The sequence below is a fragment of the Ursus americanus genome, chromosome 21 (genome assembly GCF_024610735.1).
Source record: "Ursus americanus isolate L20-20 chromosome 21, mUrsAme1.1.p, whole genome shotgun sequence".
Lineage (NCBI taxonomy): Eukaryota > Metazoa > Chordata > Mammalia > Carnivora > Ursidae > Ursus > Ursus americanus.
In genome coordinates this window covers 43,803,357-43,824,062 of record NC_142147.1, presented here as the reverse complement: position 1 = coordinate 43,824,062, position 20,706 = coordinate 43,803,357, and the positions used below count along the sequence as shown (strand labels likewise).

General features: G+C 56.4%; 1 protein-coding gene across 2 annotated transcripts in view; it reads right to left on the bottom strand.

The window, feature by feature from the left end:
- RYR1 (ryanodine receptor 1) overlaps nucleotides 1-20,706 on the bottom strand; it is a 108,377-nt gene that overhangs the window by 42,938 nt on the left and 44,733 nt on the right. For both annotated transcript variants that reach the window (XM_045785862.2, XM_087870750.1), the window contains exons 43-70: nucleotides 19,982-20,117; nucleotides 19,594-19,780; nucleotides 19,399-19,507; nucleotides 18,890-19,010; nucleotides 18,624-18,793; nucleotides 16,949-17,169; nucleotides 16,757-16,847; nucleotides 15,719-15,859; nucleotides 15,151-15,314; nucleotides 14,956-15,034; nucleotides 14,592-14,681; nucleotides 14,004-14,144; nucleotides 13,554-13,628; nucleotides 13,378-13,453; nucleotides 12,936-13,059; nucleotides 12,172-12,287; nucleotides 10,517-10,584; nucleotides 10,296-10,417; nucleotides 9,761-9,810; nucleotides 9,288-9,348; nucleotides 8,949-9,187; nucleotides 6,824-6,905; nucleotides 5,888-6,018; nucleotides 5,344-5,676; nucleotides 4,214-4,454; nucleotides 2,858-2,945; nucleotides 2,671-2,763; nucleotides 785-955 (exon numbers count right to left, since the gene is read on the bottom strand). In XM_045785862.2, the coding sequence (XP_045641818.2) occupies nucleotides 785-955; nucleotides 2,671-2,763; nucleotides 2,858-2,945; nucleotides 4,214-4,454; nucleotides 5,344-5,676; nucleotides 5,888-6,018; nucleotides 6,824-6,905; nucleotides 8,949-9,187; nucleotides 9,288-9,348; nucleotides 9,761-9,810; nucleotides 10,296-10,417; nucleotides 10,517-10,584; nucleotides 12,172-12,287; nucleotides 12,936-13,059; nucleotides 13,378-13,453; nucleotides 13,554-13,628; nucleotides 14,004-14,144; nucleotides 14,592-14,681; nucleotides 14,956-15,034; nucleotides 15,151-15,314; nucleotides 15,719-15,859; nucleotides 16,757-16,847; nucleotides 16,949-17,169; nucleotides 18,624-18,793; nucleotides 18,890-19,010; nucleotides 19,399-19,507; nucleotides 19,594-19,780; nucleotides 19,982-20,117 (3,720 nt within the window). The remainder of the gene's footprint in view (nucleotides 1-784; nucleotides 956-2,670; nucleotides 2,764-2,857; nucleotides 2,946-4,213; nucleotides 4,455-5,343; nucleotides 5,677-5,887; nucleotides 6,019-6,823; nucleotides 6,906-8,948; nucleotides 9,188-9,287; nucleotides 9,349-9,760; nucleotides 9,811-10,295; nucleotides 10,418-10,516; nucleotides 10,585-12,171; nucleotides 12,288-12,935; nucleotides 13,060-13,377; nucleotides 13,454-13,553; nucleotides 13,629-14,003; nucleotides 14,145-14,591; nucleotides 14,682-14,955; nucleotides 15,035-15,150; nucleotides 15,315-15,718; nucleotides 15,860-16,756; nucleotides 16,848-16,948; nucleotides 17,170-18,623; nucleotides 18,794-18,889; nucleotides 19,011-19,398; nucleotides 19,508-19,593; nucleotides 19,781-19,981; nucleotides 20,118-20,706) is intronic.

The following is a 20,706-nucleotide window of genomic DNA, read 5'->3' as shown; positions in this document are numbered from 1 at the left end:
CCTAAGGCTGACAAGGATGGGGTTGTTATCCCATACAAAGGGCAAGTGGGATCCTGGGAGACCTCCTTAGAGTCTCAGAGGGCTTGAGAGGGTTGGGGGAGGGTGGTGGGATCAACTGATCTCAGGAATCCTGATGCATCAGAGGCTTGGGTGTGGTTCTGGGGAAGGGGCCATTAGGATCCTGGGGGGCTACTTAGGATCACAGAGTGCTCACTGGAACCTGAGTCTTTGGGGGCTCTGTTGGGTATCAACAGAGTCCACAGGGTGGGGCCACCAGGGTCCGGAGGGAAAGAGATGATGAGCTGGAGAGCTCAGTGGGGCCCAGAGGTTCAGGGGAGAGCCAGTGGGATCATGGGGGATTCAATGGGTCCCAAGGAGTTTTGGGAGGTCCTGGTGGAGGACTCAGAGGAGTTTCAGAGGGCTCATGGTGTCTCGGTGGGGCCCTCAGGGTCCTAATAAGTTAGGCAGGGTCCAGGTGGGGGGCGGTGTTCAGTACGGCCCTTGAAGGCTCAATACGGTCCTTGGGTCCCAGAGGTCTTAATGATATTCCGAGTTTCAGTGGGGTTCCAGTTAGGGTCCTTAGGTCCCAGGGTTCTGGAAGTATCCTGAGAGGGGTCCTCAGCAACCTGGGGGAAGGCTCGGGACATCCTAGGGGAACCCATGAGTACTCAGGGTCCTGGAGAGGGCTCCCAGTGGGATCCTGGGGGTTCAGGAGGGGCCCAGGGGCTTGGTGGGGTGTGGGGTCAGGCGCTGGCAGGTTCCCATCACGGGGCGGTGCAGGCACCAGGGCATAGCGGTTCTTGGCCTGCGCGATGAGTTCCTGGTCCGTGGGTGCACACATGTTCAGGCCGATGGGCAGCATCTTCTTGAGCGTGGCCACAATCAGGGACGTCTGTACAGAGTACCGGTCCCCGCGGCGCTTCTTCTTGGTGCGCTCCTGGTCCGAGCCGCCTGACTGTGGGGACAGGGGGCTCAGCACCAGCCCAACTCCCAGCCTGGCCCCAGGCCCCGGCCCTGGCCCCTGACACTGTCTACCCTCCAGTCCACAGCTTGGGTGCCAGGCGTCCCCTCCCCCCTCTCAGGGCCCAGATCAGTTTCCACCCCAGACCTTGCTGATCTTTCACATCAGGCCTCCAGCCCTCACCCTTAGACCCTCACCCAAGCCTCTATCTAGCCCACATGCCCAACCTCTATCCCAAACCCTTCCAGATCTCCCCCAAATGCCAGGCCTTTTTCAACTTCTGGCAGTCTCTTCCAGAATCCCTTAACGACTTCAGTACCTCCCCTCCCCCACAACACGCACAACCCGACACTTTATATCCCAAGAGTGAGTTCCCAAGAAAAGAATGAAAGAAAGATGCAGAACCATAAAGAGCCTCAAGAGACAAAAGAAGTTGGAAGAAAAAGAGATACTGAGAGACGGAGACAGACAAAGAGACGGGGAGACAGAAGATGGAAGAGAGATCCAGAATGATCTGGAAGCAGAAACACGGGGCACAGAGTCCCACAGCCGTGTTCTGGAGCCTTGGGTGCAGACCCGGGGCCAAGGCCACCCCAGTCATGCCAAAGAGAAGCCCCAGTGACAAGCTTTGACAAGCCCCAGTGACAAGACCCAGTGACAAGCTTCTGGCCATATCCATCCTGGCTGGCAGTATGGAGCAGGGCCCACGTATGTGCCAAGACACTGCTGGGGCTGCACATGCAGCACCCCACTGGGTCCTCGCAGAGCCCTGGGGCAGGGGGCCACTGGCCAGATGCTGTTCGAGGCTCAAAAAATAAGACACTTGAATAAGGTCACACAGCCAACGGCCAAGAGTCAGGATCTGAACCCAAGTCTATCTGGTTCCAGAGCCCAAGCCTTAAACCCAACCATGCACGTGCCTGGCCCACCCTATTCCCATTCCCCGTGACCCCAGACCACAATGCTTTGAGGAAAGCTCAGAAGTGTTTTTGTTCTTTTTTTTTTAAACAAATTTAAAAAAAAAAGTTAAATTGCCAAAAGCTGAGCATTGGGAACTGAATGGATGGGGGCAGGGATGGGGGGAGAGAAAAAGGCTGGGGGCTGGGGGCTCGGAGCCAAGGATGAGGGGTGAGGAACGGGGGCAGGGAGATGCAGAAGCTGGGGCGAGGGGGAGGAGAGGGTATTAAGCCAAGAGGCATGCGGAAGGTCCCAGACATGGGGCTGACCTGTACATCTCCCGCCTGCTTCATCGGGTTGCAGACAGAGACAAGAAGGGTTACCCCGGTCCCTCAGAGAACCCCAGGCCCAGCTCCAAGTGGGCTCTACCCCAGCTCCCCTGCCCCAGCCCGAGATGCATCCCCTAGCTGGGCATTCCCAGACCCTGGGTCAGGGCGGGTGGGTTTGTTCTTTAGGACCCTGATGAGGGCAGTTCTGAGAAGTACAAAGGGAGAGGAGAGGGGGGATATGGGATAATGGGTATATGAGGAAAGACATGGGAGAGGAGGCCATGGGCTGGAGGAGATGGAGGAGGGGAAAGGTGGGAGAAGAGGGAAATGAGGAGAGAGTGGGGAGGAGGGAGATGGGGTGCAGTGACGGCTGCGGGGAATGTGTCCAGGACACCGCAGGCTGTATGGGTGAAGGGGTCAGGCGGGAAGGCCTGGAGGGTCCTCCCACCCTCCCTGCTATGTCCCCTCGAGCACAGCACCCACCTTGGCCATTTTGCTCTTGTTGTCAGCAGTCAGAAATGACATGTTGTTGATCTCATTCTGGACCACAAAGTTCTGCTCCTCGCGCTTAAAGTTCTGGTGGGGGTGGGGGAGGCGGTGTCGGGATCAGCCGCGGTGGCAAGCGAAGCGAGAGTCACGGCAAGGAGGGGCAGAGTGGGCGGGAACTCACGTGGGACTTGGACCAGTAGATGAAGATCTCGCCCACCATCCTGAACAGTTCCTCGGCGCTGGGATTGGGCTCGGTCAGCCAGTGTGCCCTGGGTGGGCACGAAGGGGGCCGGTGAGGGATGGGGGCAGTGACCCCCAGGAGAGGATGCCTCACAGAGAGCTTGCAGGGGAGGGGACCATCCGATGGGAGGGATGGAGTTTTCTACGGTCATCTGGCCATTCGGATGATTTGAAAATCTTAACCATTCCTTTAAAAAAGGGATTCTTCTTTCTATCTCTACCTTTTTTATGGAAGCATAACATAAAGTGTCAACTCGATGGACCAGCACAAAGCAAACACACTTGCATAACCACCACCATTCAGTCGAGAAATAGAACATTTCCAGAACCCAGAAGTATCTTCGTGCCCCTCCCAGCCGCTCTTCTTTCCCTCCCCTTAGGTGACCCTCATCCTGAACATGAGTTATTTTTGTCTGTTCTCGAAGGTTACAGGAATAGACAATAGAATATGTACTCCGTTTTGAATGTTCCTGGCTTCTTTTAACCTGATATTTGTGAGATCCATCCATGTTTTATGTTTCAAGGGTTGGCTCATTTTTGTTGCCATGTAGTATTCCACTGTGTGAATGCACAGTTTACTTGCTCGAGCTCTTTGGCCCAAGAGCTGTTCCTCCTGGGCACCTACCCTATAGCAATACCCGCCTCCTGAGCACAATGATGGTTGTGCATGGATATATCCAGCATGTGCACCACTGCTTCCTACGTCTGCTCCCATGACAGACATAACTAATCAATCACAGCTCCTTTTCTTACAAAGCCCTGATGCAACTTTAAAATCTTCTTCACTGGAATGGAACTTGGAGTTTAAACATATTCACTATCCCCAGATTAGGCTGCCCCTGGGAGTTAATACTTGTTTAAATAGTGCTTCTGATTTTAGGGAGATGTCGGCAGTTGGTTGAACCAGGCTGGCCGGATCTGTACTGTCTCCCCTTCCTCTCAGTGATGGAGGAAGGCCTGACTGTTGGGCTCCCCTGTGCAAATCAGACAGCCCCATCCACCCAGGCCTGGAGACAGTGCTGGGAGTGGGGGGAAGGTGGGGCTCCTTACGGCTGACACGGTAGCCTCCCAGGGGCTCCGACTCAGCAGGTGTAAAGGAGCAAAAGGGGAGCAGACACCAGCGGGCTGGACTTTGTGGGCCAGAAGCAATGGTGGGGGGTGGTCAGAAGCCTGGGTGGGCTCAGGTGAGAATCGAAGAAAGTTAATAGTCACTCAAAAGATGGGGGGGGTCAGCTGGGGTTCGGGGAAACGGGAGGCCAGGCTGACTGTGCACGGGGACAGCTGGGGACACGCTGACCTGTTGTTGTCCACGTAGCGGATGAGCAGCGGGTAGAGGGCGTACAGGTCCCTGCAGAGCACAGAGAACTCGTCCCTCACCAGGACCTCGCCCTCCTCGGCCTCGGCCTTGGCCTCCAGGCGCAGCTGCTCCTCCTCGGCCACCACCTTCCCTGCCCGCTTGCGCAGGCGCCCGATGGTGGGGATGAAGTGTGAATGCAGGAGCTCAGGCCGGGCCCGGCTCACAATGGGCTGGGCGAACACTGCAGGAGCAAATGGGGGATGTGGGGGACTTGCTGCCGGCCAGCCTCTAACTCCGGCCCTGACCTATGACCTTTGATCTCACTCCTGACCTCTGCTCCCAGCCCATGATTCCTGACCTGTACCTCTGACCCCGCAGCTCTCGTGGACTCAGCCTGACCCTGCCTTCTGACCTCAGCTTCTACCTCTGATCCCATTCCTGACCTCGGGCCCTGACCTCTGACACAGACCCCCGTCCTTGGTCCCAACCATATCCCTTGACCTGAACCTGTGACCCCCAACCTGACAGAAGCCCCTGACCTCAACAACTGAATCATAACCTGACACCTTACCCTAGCCCATGACCTCTCACCCTAGTCTTTAACCTCTGACTTAGCCCAGACCCAGAACCCTACCTTACTACATGATTTCTGTGACCCCTAGTTTCTTACTCCAGTCTCTGACCTCTGACACTGGCCTCTGATCCCAGCCCCCAATCCCTAGATTGACCCAATTCCTGACACAGAACTTCTGAGCCACGGATCCCAGCCCTTTAAAGACTCATTTCTTGACCGCTGACCTACAACCTCATCCATATCAGGGACCCTGAGGCTTGACCTGGGTCTCTGACCCTTTGTATAAGGAACCCGTGCCTCTGACCAGCTCCTCACCTAGCCCAAGGCTCCAGAAATTCAGAATCCAGCCTGGAGGACTTCTAGGACCCATCCACCCACCCCAGACCCTATGAGCCTGAGATTCCGACCCCTTGCAATGACCCCTGGCCTTCTGACCCTGAGTAAACCTAGACTCCAACTCCTCCCAACTCCCAGGAAACCAGGGGCCCCGGGATCCCCCTCTCAGACCATCAGATCAAGGGCCCGGCGCTCAGGGGCCCGCTGCTCCCAGACCCACCAGCGAGCCGCTTCATCCACGTCGCCTCGTCAATGCCCAGGTTGTTGACGATGATTCGCAGGATATTGCCCAGCAGCGAGTTGAGGTGGTCCGAGGTGACAGCCGTGCAGGGCGGGGGGGCCCCAGCGGGCAGGGCAGGCGGGGGGGCCTCGGGCCCGCGTTCCCACCAGCGGGGCAGGTAACTGCACAGCATGGGTAGTGTGATCTCGATGACGTGCGGCATCTCCGTGTAGCGGGCCCCCGACTCAGCCAGCCCCCCGATGTCTGCCATGAGCCGCTCCAGCACCGGGATGTCAGGACACATCTCCTCCACGCTGTTGGGGAGCCCCAGGACTGGGGTGCGGGGAGGAGTCAGGGCATCCCCACCCAGCGCCTCCAGACCTCAGGGTCCACACCACAAACCGGGCTCCCCCCACAAGCTCTGGAGCACCCCCAACCTGGGGAATCCTCAGCCCTCCGAGCCCACGTTGGCCCACGCTGTCCCCAAACCCGTGTGCGGGGGACAATGTAACGCCTGAAGCTGCCCTGGCCCCGCACCACTTACTGGCCCGTTCCCGGGGAGACTTGGTAGTGTACACCGAGCAGGCGTTGTACTCGTTCAGCTGGGGCTCCAGGAACGCCACTGGCATAGCTGCTGCCAGGCGAGCCAGGCACTCCCCTAGGGCCGGCCGCAACCTGGAAGAGGGGGCTACTCAACTCTCACAGCCCCCCTTTGCCTGCTCCTGGCTCCCAGCCTCTGTCTCCGCAGAAGGGCCTCTCCCCAGAACTCTCCCGAGCACGGCTGCCATCCACCGAGGGCACCGGTGCAGCCTTTTCCCTGGGCTTCCCCCCCCCCCTTTTTAAAAAGATTTTATTTATTTATTTGACACAGAGACAGCCAGTGAGAGAGACAGCCAGTGAGAGAGAGACAAGCAGAGGGAGTGGGAGAGGAAGAACCAGGTTCCCAGCGGAGGAGCCTGATGTGGGGCTCGATCCCAGAATGCCGGGATCACGCCCTGAACCGAAGGCAGACGCTTAACGACTGAGCCACCCAGGTGCCCCTCCCTGGGCTTCCTAAGTGCCCTCTTGCTCCAAGGGGAGATCCTGGCTTAGGAGGGCCCACCCACATGGCCACCGCCGGGGGCCCTCCCCGGTGCCCCCAGCTTGCTGTGGCTCCCATGTACCATCCCCAGGGCAAGCTCGTTCCCCTCCGTGGGGAGCACCTGCCATTCTGGGCAGTCACTGCCAGGTGCCCATCTGTCCACCCCCCCCCCCACCCCCAGCCCGAGCCCGAGGCGGCCACTTCCTTCACTGGCCTTCCCCTGAGTGCCCTCACGTGGCCGCCTCGGTGAACTGCAGCCGCCACCAAGCATGTCAGTTGTTGAGGCCTTTGAACATCTCTCCTGCTCTTCACTCAGCCCCATCTTCTCCTGCTCCCTCTTCCTCCTGAGCCCCCACACAGTACCCACCCCAGCCCCCAACTGTGGCTCTCTCTCCTTACTTTTCCACGTAAGCGTTCTTGGTGGTTCCCAGAGAGTAGATACTGCACAGCGTTCGGTAGCAAGAGACCTGGACATCATCCACTGCGGGAAGGAGGGCGAGGGTCGGGGATGCACCCACCGTACCAGTGCTCTCCCGCCCTCCTCCCTCATCTCCAGATACTGGGTAAGACCAGGGCTATGGAGCCAACCTGCCATTTACCAGGTTGTGACTTGAGCAAGTACCAACACTCTCTTGGCCTCAGTTTCCCTATCTGTAAAGTGGTGATAATTATAGTATCTTCCTTGTGGGGTGGTTGTGAGGATCAAAAGAGTTAATGATTGGAAACCAACTGGAACAAGGCACAGAGCAGTCATTCAATAAAGGCTAGTTGTTCCTTCCTTAGAGAGGATTCATGGAGCTCTTTGATGATAGCGATGGACACTCTTTCCAGAAAAATGCAAACCAACATCCAACCCTGACTGTAATTAGAGGTCATCCCCCTTCTCTGCCCCTCCCCACAGCCAGAAGTCCAGGTTAGGAACCTCAACAACTTCACAAATGTCATGAGCAAAAAGAGGGCAAGGGACACGTTCTAAGATGGAAGAGACTACAGGGACTTAATGATCAAATGCAATGAGAGAAACTTGGCTGGATTCTGAGTTTGGTTTTAAATCGAAGGCATTTTAAGGGTAACGAGGGAAATTTAAATATGGTCAGGTTATGTGGCGATAATGACATCGTGATTACATGGCAGGGCCTCTGATCCTGGGAGATGCAGACTCAGTATTTAGGGATAAAGTGTCACAGTGTGTGCAACTCACATTCAAAAGTTCAACAAAAAGACTTAAAAATACTTTCTACCCCTAAAGTGAAAGGCTAAGCAAATGGGGCAAATTGTTAACAATCCTTTTCTTCTGACTTTCCTGGATACTTTAAATTTGTCTAAATATAATGTGGGGGTGGGGGAAGAAGCCCATCTAAGCGTGACTTACCTTACTTTTATCAAGAGGTTCTAATTTCAAATAAGCAATGAGCTGAGACTTGGCCCCACTATCCACCAGTCCCCACAGCCCATCAGCCCTCCAGCCCATCCTGGACATCTTCCAGGGTATTCCCTGGGCTCCTCACAACTGCTGAGTCCCACAGTGACCTTGGCATCTCCCCCAAACAGGTTACTTCTTCTAACCCCTGTCTCCTGAAGGCCCCACTGTCGTGGGTCCGGACCAGGGCCTTGGGCCTCGCTCTGGCTGCCTCCCCACCATAGCGCATCCCCTCGGCCTCCTGAGTGTCTGTCCTACCAGCTCCTCCTGTCCTCCCCCTGCTCACCATAGTCCAGGCCACATCTGGTAAGGCTCTTTCTTGTGGGTACCTGACACCCCACTGGGTGTAGCATCTTGCCTGTGTCCCATTAACACAGGCACATTGCTCACTGTGTGCATTAAGTCCCAAGACCCCAGGCTGGGTCACACACCATACGTGCCCTTTGGTATAGCATAAATATGGCACACGCTGCTTATGGACTCCCAATATCTGCTCCTAATGTTTTTCTGCTCTTTTCTTCTTCCTCATAATACACCTCCAATATTTAGCTGGACACATGACCTCCCAGAATAAAGGCCACTTCCCCAGCCTCCCTTGCGGTCACATGCGGCCACGTGCTAAATCCTGGCCAGCCACATGGATGTCAGCAGGAGTGATGCAGACCGCTTCTAGGTCGTTCCTTTAAAAGAATTGCAATGCCCTCCTCTTTGCTTCTTCTTTTCTCCTACAGGCTAGAATGCAGACATAATGGTGTGCCACCCCAGACCACAGGGATAAAGATGGTATTTCCAAGATGGCAGAGTACCAAGATGGAGGGCACCTGGGCTTCTGACCTGAGGAGCTACTTACGTGGGACTGTTACATGAGAAAGAAATACCCTTCCTTCCTGTTTAAGCTACGGTGATTGAGGGTCTTTTTGTTAGAGCAGCTGAACTTATACCTCACTAACTCATTCTGTTACCTACCAATTCACTGGATGCACACTCGGCTCAGAGCAATGAAGCCACACGTGCTAACACCTGGGGGTTCTGTCAGGCACACAGGGACGGCTGGTGTTGGCCAAATTGGCCCCCCACCCCTACCCTTGGGCCAGGGGTCCTTACGGATAACGTCGTCTCCGAACTGGTGCTGGGCGATGTGCTGGAAGAGCGTGGTGAGGACAGGCAGCAGGGCCACGGTGGTGTAGGTGAGGTTCTGGCCCACGCCCTTCACCTGTGTGCGCGCCTGGGACACCTTGCCTAGGCGCAGGTTCTCCACCATCTTCTCAATGTCCTCTGATGCGCTCTCGAAGAAGGAGCGGAGGCCAGCCTTCACGATCTCAGGGCCTGACTTCATCACCGTCCTAGGAGGGAAGCCAGGGCATGCCAGTTCTAGAATCTGAGAGATTCTCGATTTCAGAGAGCTGAGGAGAACGGGGCAGGAGTGGGCACCACACCCCATACCTGGCATCCAGGGAGCGGGCCAGGATGTGAAGACAATTAACCACAGCTGGAGCATCTGTGCCTGGGAAAGGAAGATGGGCAAGGGTGAAGAAAGGGCTAAGAAGGCAGTGCCTTCCCCTACCTCCACCTCACCCCCAGCCCCACCTCCACGTGGACCCCCACAGGCCCCTGTCCTTCCCGAAATCCACTCTGCTTGTGCCTCCTGCATCCCAGCCCTGACCCCTCCCTCAGGCCTTCACTGTCTGGTGATGAGTCTGTGCCCCATTGGCTTGGGGGCTCCACGAGGGCAGGGCCCAGCGCTATCAAAGCCACAGCTCTGTCCCCAGGACAACCCCATCCATGCCCAGGTGTGGAGGAAGAACACAGTGTTCAAATTGGGCCTGAACTGGGAATTCTTTCTTCAGGGTGGGGCTGGCAATTGCAGGGAGAGAGGGAAGATTAGGGAGAAGAGTTGGGCAAGCAGAACTACTTACCAAAGAGAGAAACTCGGTGACGGACAAGAGCAGCAAGCTTGCAGAAGAGGCTGAAGAAAGAAAGGGACAGAAGGACGGGGGAAACAGGTAGTGAGGATATTGGGGGACAAGGACAGCAGTGATGCAATTAGAGGGACAGGGACTGAAGGACAGAAGATAGAGCCAGGAGGGCATAGGATGATGGGGAAGAAAACGAAGGAGAGAGGAAGTGTGGGGCGGGGGGACAAGGAGATGACAAGCTTGAGAGTCACAGGCAGAAACGGGGATACTAGGGGCTGGGGAGGCTGATCTGCCTTTCTGATTGGGCAGCCAATTCACCCCATTTGCCTGAAAGTCCCATGTCCTGGGAAATCCCTCGGGCCTGGGCACAACAGGACAGCTAGTCACCCTCACTCTTCAGTCCCCTCTGCAGGTAGACTGGTCAATGCCCAACACCCAGGACAGAGTCCCTAAGGTCCAAAGTTGGGTGGAAAGGGTCCAGGATTACAATCCTGTGAGGTCAGGGCGCTGGGTCAGAGGTCACAGGGTAGCCCACCTGGTGATCATTTCCTTCTCCTTGTTGGAGGCATGGCCGCCACTGCCCAGCACTTTGGCTGGTGTGGACAGGAAATAGAGGCAGTGGTTGGTGAAGTACTGGTTGATCAAAGGGAGCAGGATCTGGAGGGTGGGGTGGGGAAAAGATGAGGGGGACTGGGTGAAGGGTAGGGGAGCCCACCCAGTCCCCAGCTCCTTACAGCTTCCGAGCCCATCTCTCACCTTGGCAAAGAATTTAATCTCCTGTTCGTGTGGGGACTTTTCCACTCGTCCACTGCTGACCACAGCCTCTGGTGGGGGAGGGAAAACAGGGGTCATGGTGGATTCAAGGCTGGGGAACTCAGGGTCTTCCAACGGGGGGGGGAACTCTGGGGCAAAGGTAGGAAAAGATGGGAGATTAATTCTTGGTATAAAGTCACCTCTTTGGTTCTGAGGTAAACCTCTCTCCCCTCTCATCTGATCCCCCTAACTCCTTGATCAAACCCCTCCTGAGGCTGAAAATGGGGAGGAGGATAAACTGGGATGGGATAAGGCCATAGGACATCCCCTTCCTCACAGGCCCTTTTCTCCCTGAACTTTGATACTTGACACTGAACCAATTTGGAAAGAACGAATGAATTAAAAAAGTTGTCAATGTAGATAGATTCAAATTGATTTTAGAGCGGAAATCAATTTCAGACGATAATAATGGTGACAGTAATAATTAATACTACTAAAATAATAATGCTGGCTTCCATTATTAAACACTGACTATGTCCCTGGCACTGTGAGAAATGTCCTTGCACAATCTCCTCCCAACTTGAAGGTCTGTATAGTTGGTCCCTCTCCTTCATTTTACAGATGAGGGAACTGAGCCTGAGTCACCCAGCTCCTCAGCCTGAGTCACCCAGCAAGTAAGTGACAGAACTGTGGCCGGTTATGGTGGACAGATGGGGAAACTGAGGCAGAGAGAGGAGAGGGAGTTGCAGAGAGGTGCTCAGCATGGAGGATCAGCATGTGGGACTTGAGGTGAGATGTGAGAGTGAGTCCTGCTGTGCCGCTCATCTAGGGGGTCCAGGGGTCCTGGGGGGCTCTCAGGGGGATTGCTGGGATCTCCGGGGGAAGCTGGGAGGGATTCTAGGGGCCAGCTGTGATCCTTAGTGGGACGTAAGGGGCATGTGCAGGGCATACCAACAGCCTCCACCCTCAAAAGAGATCCAGGATCTGCCCAGTCCTCACCCTCTTTGGCCCTACACCCCCAGTGTGTCCCCAGTGCAGTCAGGGGGAGTCCACGAACACCTGCAGCAGGTCACAGCACTCTCCTGCTCAGCCCCTCCCATGGTGCCACCCCACTCAGGGTAAGAAGCCACAGTCCTCCCCACGCCTCCAGAGCCCTATGTGATCTGCCCCGTCACTTCTGTCCCCATCTCCTTACCCTCTCACCCTCAGTCACTCTGCTTCGGCCCCACTTGGGTCTCTTGTTACTCACACCAGGGACCTCTCAGAGCCCTCGCACTGGCTGTTCCTCTGCCTGGAATACTGTCCTCACGCGGCCAGCCAGCTTCCTCCCAGCTCCTTCAAGGTCTTCTTGAATACTTTATTTACATTTTAACCGGCCCCGCTTTCCCTCACTCCTCATCTTCCTTAGCTGACTCTAGTGTATTCTTCTCCCAAATCCTAACCGCCTTCTAAAAACCTGCTATCTGATGTTAATTGCCTGAATGCACCACAGGAATATCAGTGCAGGACAGGGAGCTTTTGTCTTGCTCACTGCTCTCAACATCCGGCACAGCGTCTGGCACAGTGATTAGATGAGGGGACGGAAGGAGAAATGCATGAACTGGGGCCTTAGGTGAAACTGCTCGGATGGCGGGCGCGCAAAGGGGGCTCCTCCGTACCCAGGTGGGCGATAAACTCCTGGGAAATGTCCATCCAGCGCAGCAACTGCTGCAGGAAGCCAAAGGCGAACCGTTTCTCAATGGAAGACGTGTCCAGCTCCATGTCCTTAAGGCCTCTGCGTGGACAGGCAGAGAGGCGTCAGCCCAGAAGAACGCGCGCCCTGTCTGCCGCTCCTCTCCAGGTCCCCTTCTGCTCCCCTAGGCCCTGCCTCTGCAGACTTCTGTCCCACCGCAGGTCCCCCTCAAGTTCCCAGATATTCTCTGGCCCCACCTCCCCTCTCCAGACTCTACCCTCTTAACCTCCTCCCTACCTGGCCCTCCTCCCTCCCCCTCCCTCTCCCTTTCCTTCTCCCCCCCCTTTTAGCCCCTCCCTCTCCCTCTCTTTCTCCGCCCCCTTTTAGCCCCTCCCCTCTCTGGTCTCACGCGGACCCCAAGCTCCACCCCTTAGCCTCCTCCCCTCCCCGGCCCCACCTCTCCTCTCCAGGCCCCGCCCTTTTAACCCCCTCTCTGGCCTCCCCCCCTCAGGCCCCACCCCTCTGGGCTACCTCTCCTCCCTGGCACCTCCCTCACCCACCAGGCCCCACCCCTGCAGCCACCTTCCTTCTCTGGCCCCATTCCTGCTCTCCAGGCCCCACCCCTCTTACTTAGCCTCCTTGCTTCTCTGGCCCTGCCTTGTTACCCCAGCCCAGCTCTTCCCAGTTTCCGCCTTGCTAGTTCCTCCCGCATTCCCCACCCCTCCCTGACCAGGCTGGCAGCCCACGTGCCTGGTGACAGCATAGCCGTTCATCTGCAAGAACTTCAGCAGCTCTTGGGCCTTCTCTCGATCTCGGGCTTTCTCCTTGGCTGTAAGTGTGTCATAGGGGACCAGCAGGGGGTGGGTCCCACCACCTGGAGCAGGAAAGACCAGAAATCAGAGGACTGGGGAGACCCAGGCTACCCTCACTGAAGTGGTTCTTGCAGCTGAGGGCATGCATAATTATAGCAATAAAAACAGAGGTAAGAATAACCAAAACACGGTTTTCAGATGATAGTCATATCCTCACTGCAGCCCTATGGCAGTGGATGCTATTAATATGGGGGGGCGCGGGGTGAAAGCAGTTGTTCAAAGTCATACAACTCTAATCCAGACCCTTATGACTCTGGAGCCTATGACTAGGGAACTTTGGTGAAGAAGGGTCTGTGCAGGGATGGGATGGGTGCCCTCACCTTTGGCCTCCAGCTCCTGCTTCTTCTTCCGCCCCCACGTGTTGTGGTAATTTTCTGCCAGTTGTTCTGCCATGGCCTGGGAGTGGATGAAAGAGTCAGGGCCTAGACTCAGAGGATGTCCTCCCCAACCCCAACAAGCTCCTCCATGCTCCCAGATGAAGGATCAGGGGTCTCACCTGCAGCTCCCGGGACAGGGTAACTCCGCTGAGGTCGGGGGGCTGGGGGTTGTAGCCTTCTCGCGGATCATAAGTCTGGGAGGACGAGGTAGAGATGGGAGGGCTTGATGGGCTAGCAGGAAGCCCAGGCCCCAACAAAGTTTACCCCCTCCACCTGGCCCTAGACCCCTGCTCTGCACCCACTCCTTAAGGCCTTGTCTCTAAGCCATGCCCTCCTCTCCTCTGCCCTTTGCGGTTCTTCATACCCAGGCCCACTCCCTTCCCAGGTCTCTCACCCTGTCCAGCAACCCGCTCCCGGCCTCCCCGATTCCGCTGACCCCACCTCCCTCCCTTGGCCCTTCTCCTCTCTCAACCCACCTCCTGCCTGGCTCCGCCCTCCCCTGGCCCCGCCCCTTGTTCTAGCCGCTCACCACCCCTATGACCCCACCCCGGCCCCGGCCCCGCCTCCACCTGGGCACTTTGGGATATCTTCCGAGTTTTCTTCTTCTCTGTCTTCTCCTCCTCGCCCTCCCTGGCCTTCTCTATCGTCCATTCCCAGGCAATCATGGCCTTCAAGGACTCCTTGATGGGCCAGCGGTAAATCTCTTTATCCTGGGGTGGACAGAAAGGCGGGGAGTTGGTAGGATGGGATGGGAGGGAGGGAGGTAGAGTTAGGAGACTTACTGTCTGGCCTCCAGTGTCCTAAGAAGAGGAAAGCCTCCACCGAGTGGCTAGGAGGAAGTGGTCCAGCTTGGATTCGAACCCAGGTCTCATACCTGCTTTGTAACAGAGCCTCCCAGAGTCTCATCCCATTTTACACATGAGACTCAAAGAAGTTAAATTGTACGGCCAAGGAATCAAACCCTGTCTCTCTGACTCTTTCTAAGAGAAGGAACACTAGTAGTCTGGAGTCTAGGGGAGGCAAAGTCCATGGATGAGGAGCCCTAACCAGCAGTCCCAGCTAGATCCGAGCCTGAAGCAGCCTCCCTTCTCCCTGAACGACCCAATTTGGAGGTTTACATTTGGGACTCCTAGCATTGGGCCCCAAGACTTGCTCACCTTCTCTGAAAAGGTCTTATAGGGCCTCAGCATGGGATGGGTCTTCAGTTCCTCATCTATGTTCTCCCCATAGGACCAGTTGTTCTGGATCTGGAGGTGGAGAGGGGAGAGGGAGGGGCAGCGCCACTATGGAGCTGAGGGTGGGGGCAGGAGGAGGGGTGGACAGCAGCCTGGGGGACTCCTGGAGGAGTTCCTGGAGGGGCTGAAGGCTCCTGGGGAGGTTTTGGGTCTCAGGAAGAGTTGGGGGTCTCAGGGAAACCTGGGGCCTCAGGGAGGACCTGGGTCTGGGGGAAGCTGGGGTCTTGAGAAAGGCCGGCAGGAATGGGGCTTGCTGGGGAGGGGAGGGGAGGACCCTGGCGCCAACCTTGTCGAAGGCCCACTTCTCATGCGTGTACTCTGCAAACTTATTAATGAAGGAGTCCAGCTTCTCTGGGATGATCACACTATTGGGGGGATAGGATGGGCAGATGTTGGGGCTGGCCCCTCCTTCCATGTCCAAAACCTTCTTCTCCTTCTCCCAGCCCCCAATCCCCACCCGACTCCTGCCCCCAGGCCTCACTTGAGGGTCTCCACAGGCCGAGGATCAAAGTTGCCTTCAGCGTCCACCGTGGCCTTTTTCTCGGCCTTGGATGAGTACGAGGCGTCCACGTAGTCGGGGGGCAGAGCCCCTGCGATGGCGCACAGACAAGGCATAGCCATGCGGTACAGCTCTGCATCATACTTCTGGGGATGCCAGGGGTGGGGGGTGGGGTCATTGCAGGCCTGGCAGCGCCTTCAAATCTTGGAGCCCTAGGACCTCAACTCACCCCTCCAACAATCCACCCTCCTCCCTGGGCCCGAAGACCTCAATTATGGCCTCTCTCCCTGAAAACCAAACCTCAGCCCACAAGGAACCTCAAAACTACCCCCATATCACCCCTCCCTAAGCCCCCAAAATAGAGGCCCATCCCCCCTTTCATTACAACCAAACCAGAGACCCAACTCATAGATTCTTCTGGGTCCAAACCGCCCAACTGGCTCCCTCTCTGAACCCCAAGTTTGGGAATTTCATTCTGGATCCCCCAACTTTGGGCCCCAAACCCTCCAAACAGACTCCTTGCAGCCCGTCCTCCACCACGTGTCCAGACCTTATGGGCCAGCGAGTCAAAGATGCCCCAGAAGAGTTTGCGAGTGAGGTGCAGCTCTTCCTCGGAGGTGACCCCGAAGTTAGCCCAGCCCGTGGGGAGGCAGTAGTACTTCCAGCAGCGCTCATAGTGGTTGGTGAGGAGCTGCGTGGGAGCAAGAGGGGGGACACACAAATGAGAGGCACATAGTAGGTGGCAGGCAAAAGAAAGGCCAAGGAGGCCAGGGTGCCAGGGTCTTTAAATTACTAAGGCAACGTGGGTTATGCAAATGATGCTAATGAGGGAAAATGGTATGCTTATTGGAGAGTGGTCCGGACCGTTTACCATGCAAATTTAGCATTCCGATTTAGAGTCAGGATGGGCACTCAATTTGTCTGGTGTTGCTTTACACAAACAAGCACGCTAATATTAATCCAGAGGTAGGGTTGTGTGAGAAGTGCAAGCGGACATATGGATGGAGTGATCCGCACGCCCGTGAACGACCAAGGCAAACAAATACAGGCAGAACCCCATGCAAATATATGGTAATTGGGAAGAGGGCCTCCATATTCACTATGCAAATTTGAAACGGGCTGGTTTAGATGTATTATGTAAAACAGTCAAGATAATCGGAGTTGGAGGTATCTCCTTATGCAAACGAGCGGCCAAAAAAAAAATTATAGGAGAGACTGCAAATATTCAGAATAGCGGGGGTGCTATTATTCAAATCAATGCACTCATTTGAAAAGAATAAGGCTGGTGGTCTGGGCACACGAATAAGCATGCTAATTAGGAAAAGCAGTGTACTCCATGCAAATACGCGCTAATTTAGGTGTGGCCTGGCTCGCTGTTGGGCGAATCAAGCGCTAATGAGGGAGCGCTAGCGGCACCAATGACGCGGAGGGACTGTCTTGGAAATCCTAGTATGCCAGTGAGAACGCCAGAGAGGTTTCCGTGGGGACGCTGCCCTCAACACTTGGCAGGTTAAGTGCGCTGGGCGGTGCGGGACACACGAGCGCGGAGGCCCGAGGGCCGCGCACGCTGAAGAGGGCCCGCGCTCACCTTGAGCGGCATCTTGGCGAACTCGTTCAGGATGGGCACGTCGAACACCAGGCGCCGCAGCAGGTGCTGCAGCATGGACGGGCGGATGTACCTGCGGAGACACGCACCAAAGGGGGCGGCGGGGTCTCGACCCCCGGCCGGCCGCACCCCTCCACCCCTGCCACCCCACCCGCACCCCTGGCCCCGCCCCACCTGCAGAGTGCCATGAGACAGTCCTCGATGACGTCGCGCTGCGCCTTGGTGAGCGAGCGGCCGCGGGACAGGCGGTACACCGTGTGCAGCATGGAGTCCACCATGATGGCGCGGTGCTCGGTGCCCGCGAAGAGCGGCGCGCACTTGGTGATGAGCGGCAGCACCGCCAGGCACAGGTAGCGGTTCAGGGCCAGCGCCATCTCCGTGGTGCTGAAAGTGGCCTTGGGCGCAGAGTGGGGGCATCAGGCCGGCCTCGCGCGCCTGCGGTGGCCCTGGCTTCGGATCTTCCCCCCACACCCCCAGCAACACTGCTCCCCACTGTCTCTAATATTACTTTACAAAATTTCAAACATACAGAAGTCCAAGAACCAATGAATGAACCCTCCTTATCCAGAGTAGACTGGTCTGCAGATAACGTTCTGCGTGCTTATTTCCTCTCCTACCGCACCTTTTTTTCCTGTAATATTTTTATACAGCCCCAGCCATAGACCGTTTTACCCATGGATATTTAAATATGTATCTCCATTCAGGCAGGTGTTTCTGTTTAAATCCCAGGCGACCACTTTCACACCCAACAGAATTAACAAGCGTGCAAAATTCATGATCAGCGCTCTCCAATTGTCTCAAAAATCGCTTTACATTTATGTGGTATTGTTTGGATCGGGGCACCCGGAAGCCTCCCCATACTGTATGTTATCTGACTGCTGGGCCTCAGGTCTTTTCATCTGTAATTGTCTCCTTTCCTATTATTTTTAATGCTATTGCTTTGCTGGAAAAACTGGATCATTTATCCAGTGGAGTTTCCTACATCTTGGGTTTGGCTGGTCGCAACCTGCTGGTGTCCTTTAACTTGTGCCTCTGCCCTCAGTCTTTCTTTCTTTCTTTTTTCTTTTCTTTTTTTAAGGTTTCTTAATTTTCACATAATCTTTACACCCAGTACGGGGCTCGAACTCACAACACCAAGGTCAAAAGTCGCACGCTCCACCGACGGAGCCAGCCAGGTGCCCCTGCCCTCGGTATTTCTGATACACTGGTAGATACAGAATCAAGTTGCAGTGTTCCCTTTCTCAGTTAGTAGCCGACAGTTATTTCTCCCACCTTAAGAATCTTCTCTCAGCCAAGGTCACCTGTCCAGCATATCATCATTCCTCTGAGTCCTCTGTCACCAACGTGTAAAGAATTGTTGACACCCGCTGTCCCAATACCTCACCTACCAGACCCTTGTAAACCCCCTCCAGTAAGGCTCTTCCCCCACCGCCTCACTGCAAGTGCTCAGCAAGCTCACCAGTGACCTCCATGTGGCCACACCAGCGGCCAGTTCTGTCCTCATCTTACTGTGCTGTGTCCCCTCCTATAACCTGTGTAACTATCATATATCTACATAACTATTGTGACTGTTGTGCTCAGGTCTGTGTCCTTGGTGCTGAGCCACCATCGAGAATGATTATTTCTTAAATAAGAAAGATGAGATGTTGGAGAGTTCGACCCACCCTCGCCCAGAACTCAGAGTTTATCTTGGTTTTGTTTTCCATCTTGACAAGGTGGGGGGTGGGGAGGGAGGATTAGGATATGTACACAAGCCCAGAACAAACAGAAGCATGGCTGCTATGGCCGTGCCCCATCTGGTGTCCTCTCTGGAGGCAGGGAGCGTGGCTAGCCGGGCGGGGCTGCTCACCGTGTCCAGCGAAGCGGCTGCACGCATGTCAGGCAGGAACCCCACGTCCAGCACATGCAGCAAGAAGTCCTGGTTCTCAATGCCGTACACTCGGTCCAGGAAGAGCACCATGGATGCCTTGTGGTCTGGCACGAAGGATGCCGACATCTTTGGCTGTACCAGAGCCCCATCTGTGGGCCACGAGGGCAGGGGGTCAGGGATGCCCTTTGGACCCATCCACTCCCTCCCCTACAGCCCTCCCTTGCTGAGTCCTGCCCCCTCCGCACCTTTGCCCAGGGTGGGGATCTGCAGAGGGAGGCTGATGATGCCCACAAGGTCTTCCAGGGGCACGAGGGAGCGCAGGATGGCACGGATCCGCAGGGCCTCTCCCTTGCCGGCTTGGATTAGCTGGAAGAGGGAAGCGGCCGCATCATCCAGCACCCTGTGTCTCATTTGCTCATTACTCCAACAATCCCTTCCTGACCCACTGACAGGTAGAGGAGGACTCTTCGCGGGGTAAGCTCTAGAATTCCCAGCCCTGACTCCTCTGCCTGTGTTTCCTACTGCCACCCTGACCACCCCTGGCCCTCATTGCTTGGTCTCCCCCGCTGGTCTGGGAGCTCCGTGAGAGCAGGGCCTGGGGATGTCTTGGTCACTGGTGTGTCTGTCCCCAGGACTGTCTCGCCTAAGACCACCCATAGAGTGAGAGCTCAGTCTATGTTGTCCAAGGCCTGACTGAAGAGGTTCAAGGTTGGCCCTATGTGCCCCTCCCTGTCCCTGGACGTCTAGGTCTCACGTGCATCTCTGGTGCACAGCGTCCTAGCAGGTCAATCAAGGCAGCGTAGAAGGACATGATGGCGTGTCCCAGGTGCACCCGGTTCTCCTCCGGGGGCTCTTCGCCAAAGCTGCAGGGGAAGGTGGGCGGTGTGGGGGAGGTGGCAAGGGGCACCGGAAAGGTGGGCCCGTTCTGCTGAGGAGGTGGGAGACTCACTGCTCACGCCGCCGGTCCCTGCGGACGCCTGGGCCATCGCGCGCCGGGTCCTCAGAGATGCGAATGGCCTCTTCGATGGCGGCCAGCAGCCCCGAGCCGCCCTCACCCCGCAGGGCTGGCCCGAAGCACTCGGGCTTGCGGATGAGCAGCCTCACCACCACGTTGGCGTTCTCCTCCACGCTCTCACCTGGCGCCTCCGCCGGGGTCAGGAGGCCTCATGAGCCCAGGGACCCCGCCCTGGCAGCCCAGGACCCAGCACCTCCAGGGTTAATGCCAGGCCCCCATTGGCCTCTGCATCCTGCCAGCCCCGCCCACCCAGAGGAATCCCTGCCCAGGCTAGGAAGTAGCCCCCAGCCCCCTGCCCTGTCACCGCCAACTCCTGACTTACCGTTGACGAAGACAGCGAAGCGTAAAAAGTCCAGGTAGCGCTCACCACCACACGGGTTCCAGCCGATGTCTGGGTACCCTTTGGCCAGGAGCATGGGGCAGCTCTGAAGGCCACAACCCGCCAGGTAGGACACCACCTGGGGGTGGAGGGGGGCTCAGCCAGAGGCCAGACTCACTCCGTTTCCTCCCCAAGGCTCACACGTCCCTGCCCATCCATGGAGCTCTGCAACCCGATTCATTTCTGGATCTCTCAGCAAACAATCATCATCCTCTACCCCTCATCTCCCACCTGTATCATCCGAGCGGCCTTCTTCCTGGACTCCCTGCTCCCCCCACCCGGTCTATCCCCCTCACCCCCCACACACAGAAGTGTCCCTTCCTTGCTTGGAGCCCTCCTATGGGCCATCTCACTTAGGCTAAGACCCAGAGCCCTCTCGGTGGCCCACTAAGACCCTCTGCACAATCTTCCCTGTCGCCTCCCTGCCCTCATTTCCCACCACTAACCCCTTACTCCCTCTGCTCCAACCATTCTGCTGCTCCTCAAACTCATGAGGTTCACTTCTGTCTCAGGGCCTTTGCACTGCCCAGAATGCTCTTCCCCCTGATGTCCATATGGCCCCTCTCATCCTTCAGAGCTTTACCTGAATGTCACCTTCTCAGTGAGGCGTCCTCTGATCACACTTGTCTAAACTTGGACACCCTCCTGACACTTGATGCTTCTCTCCC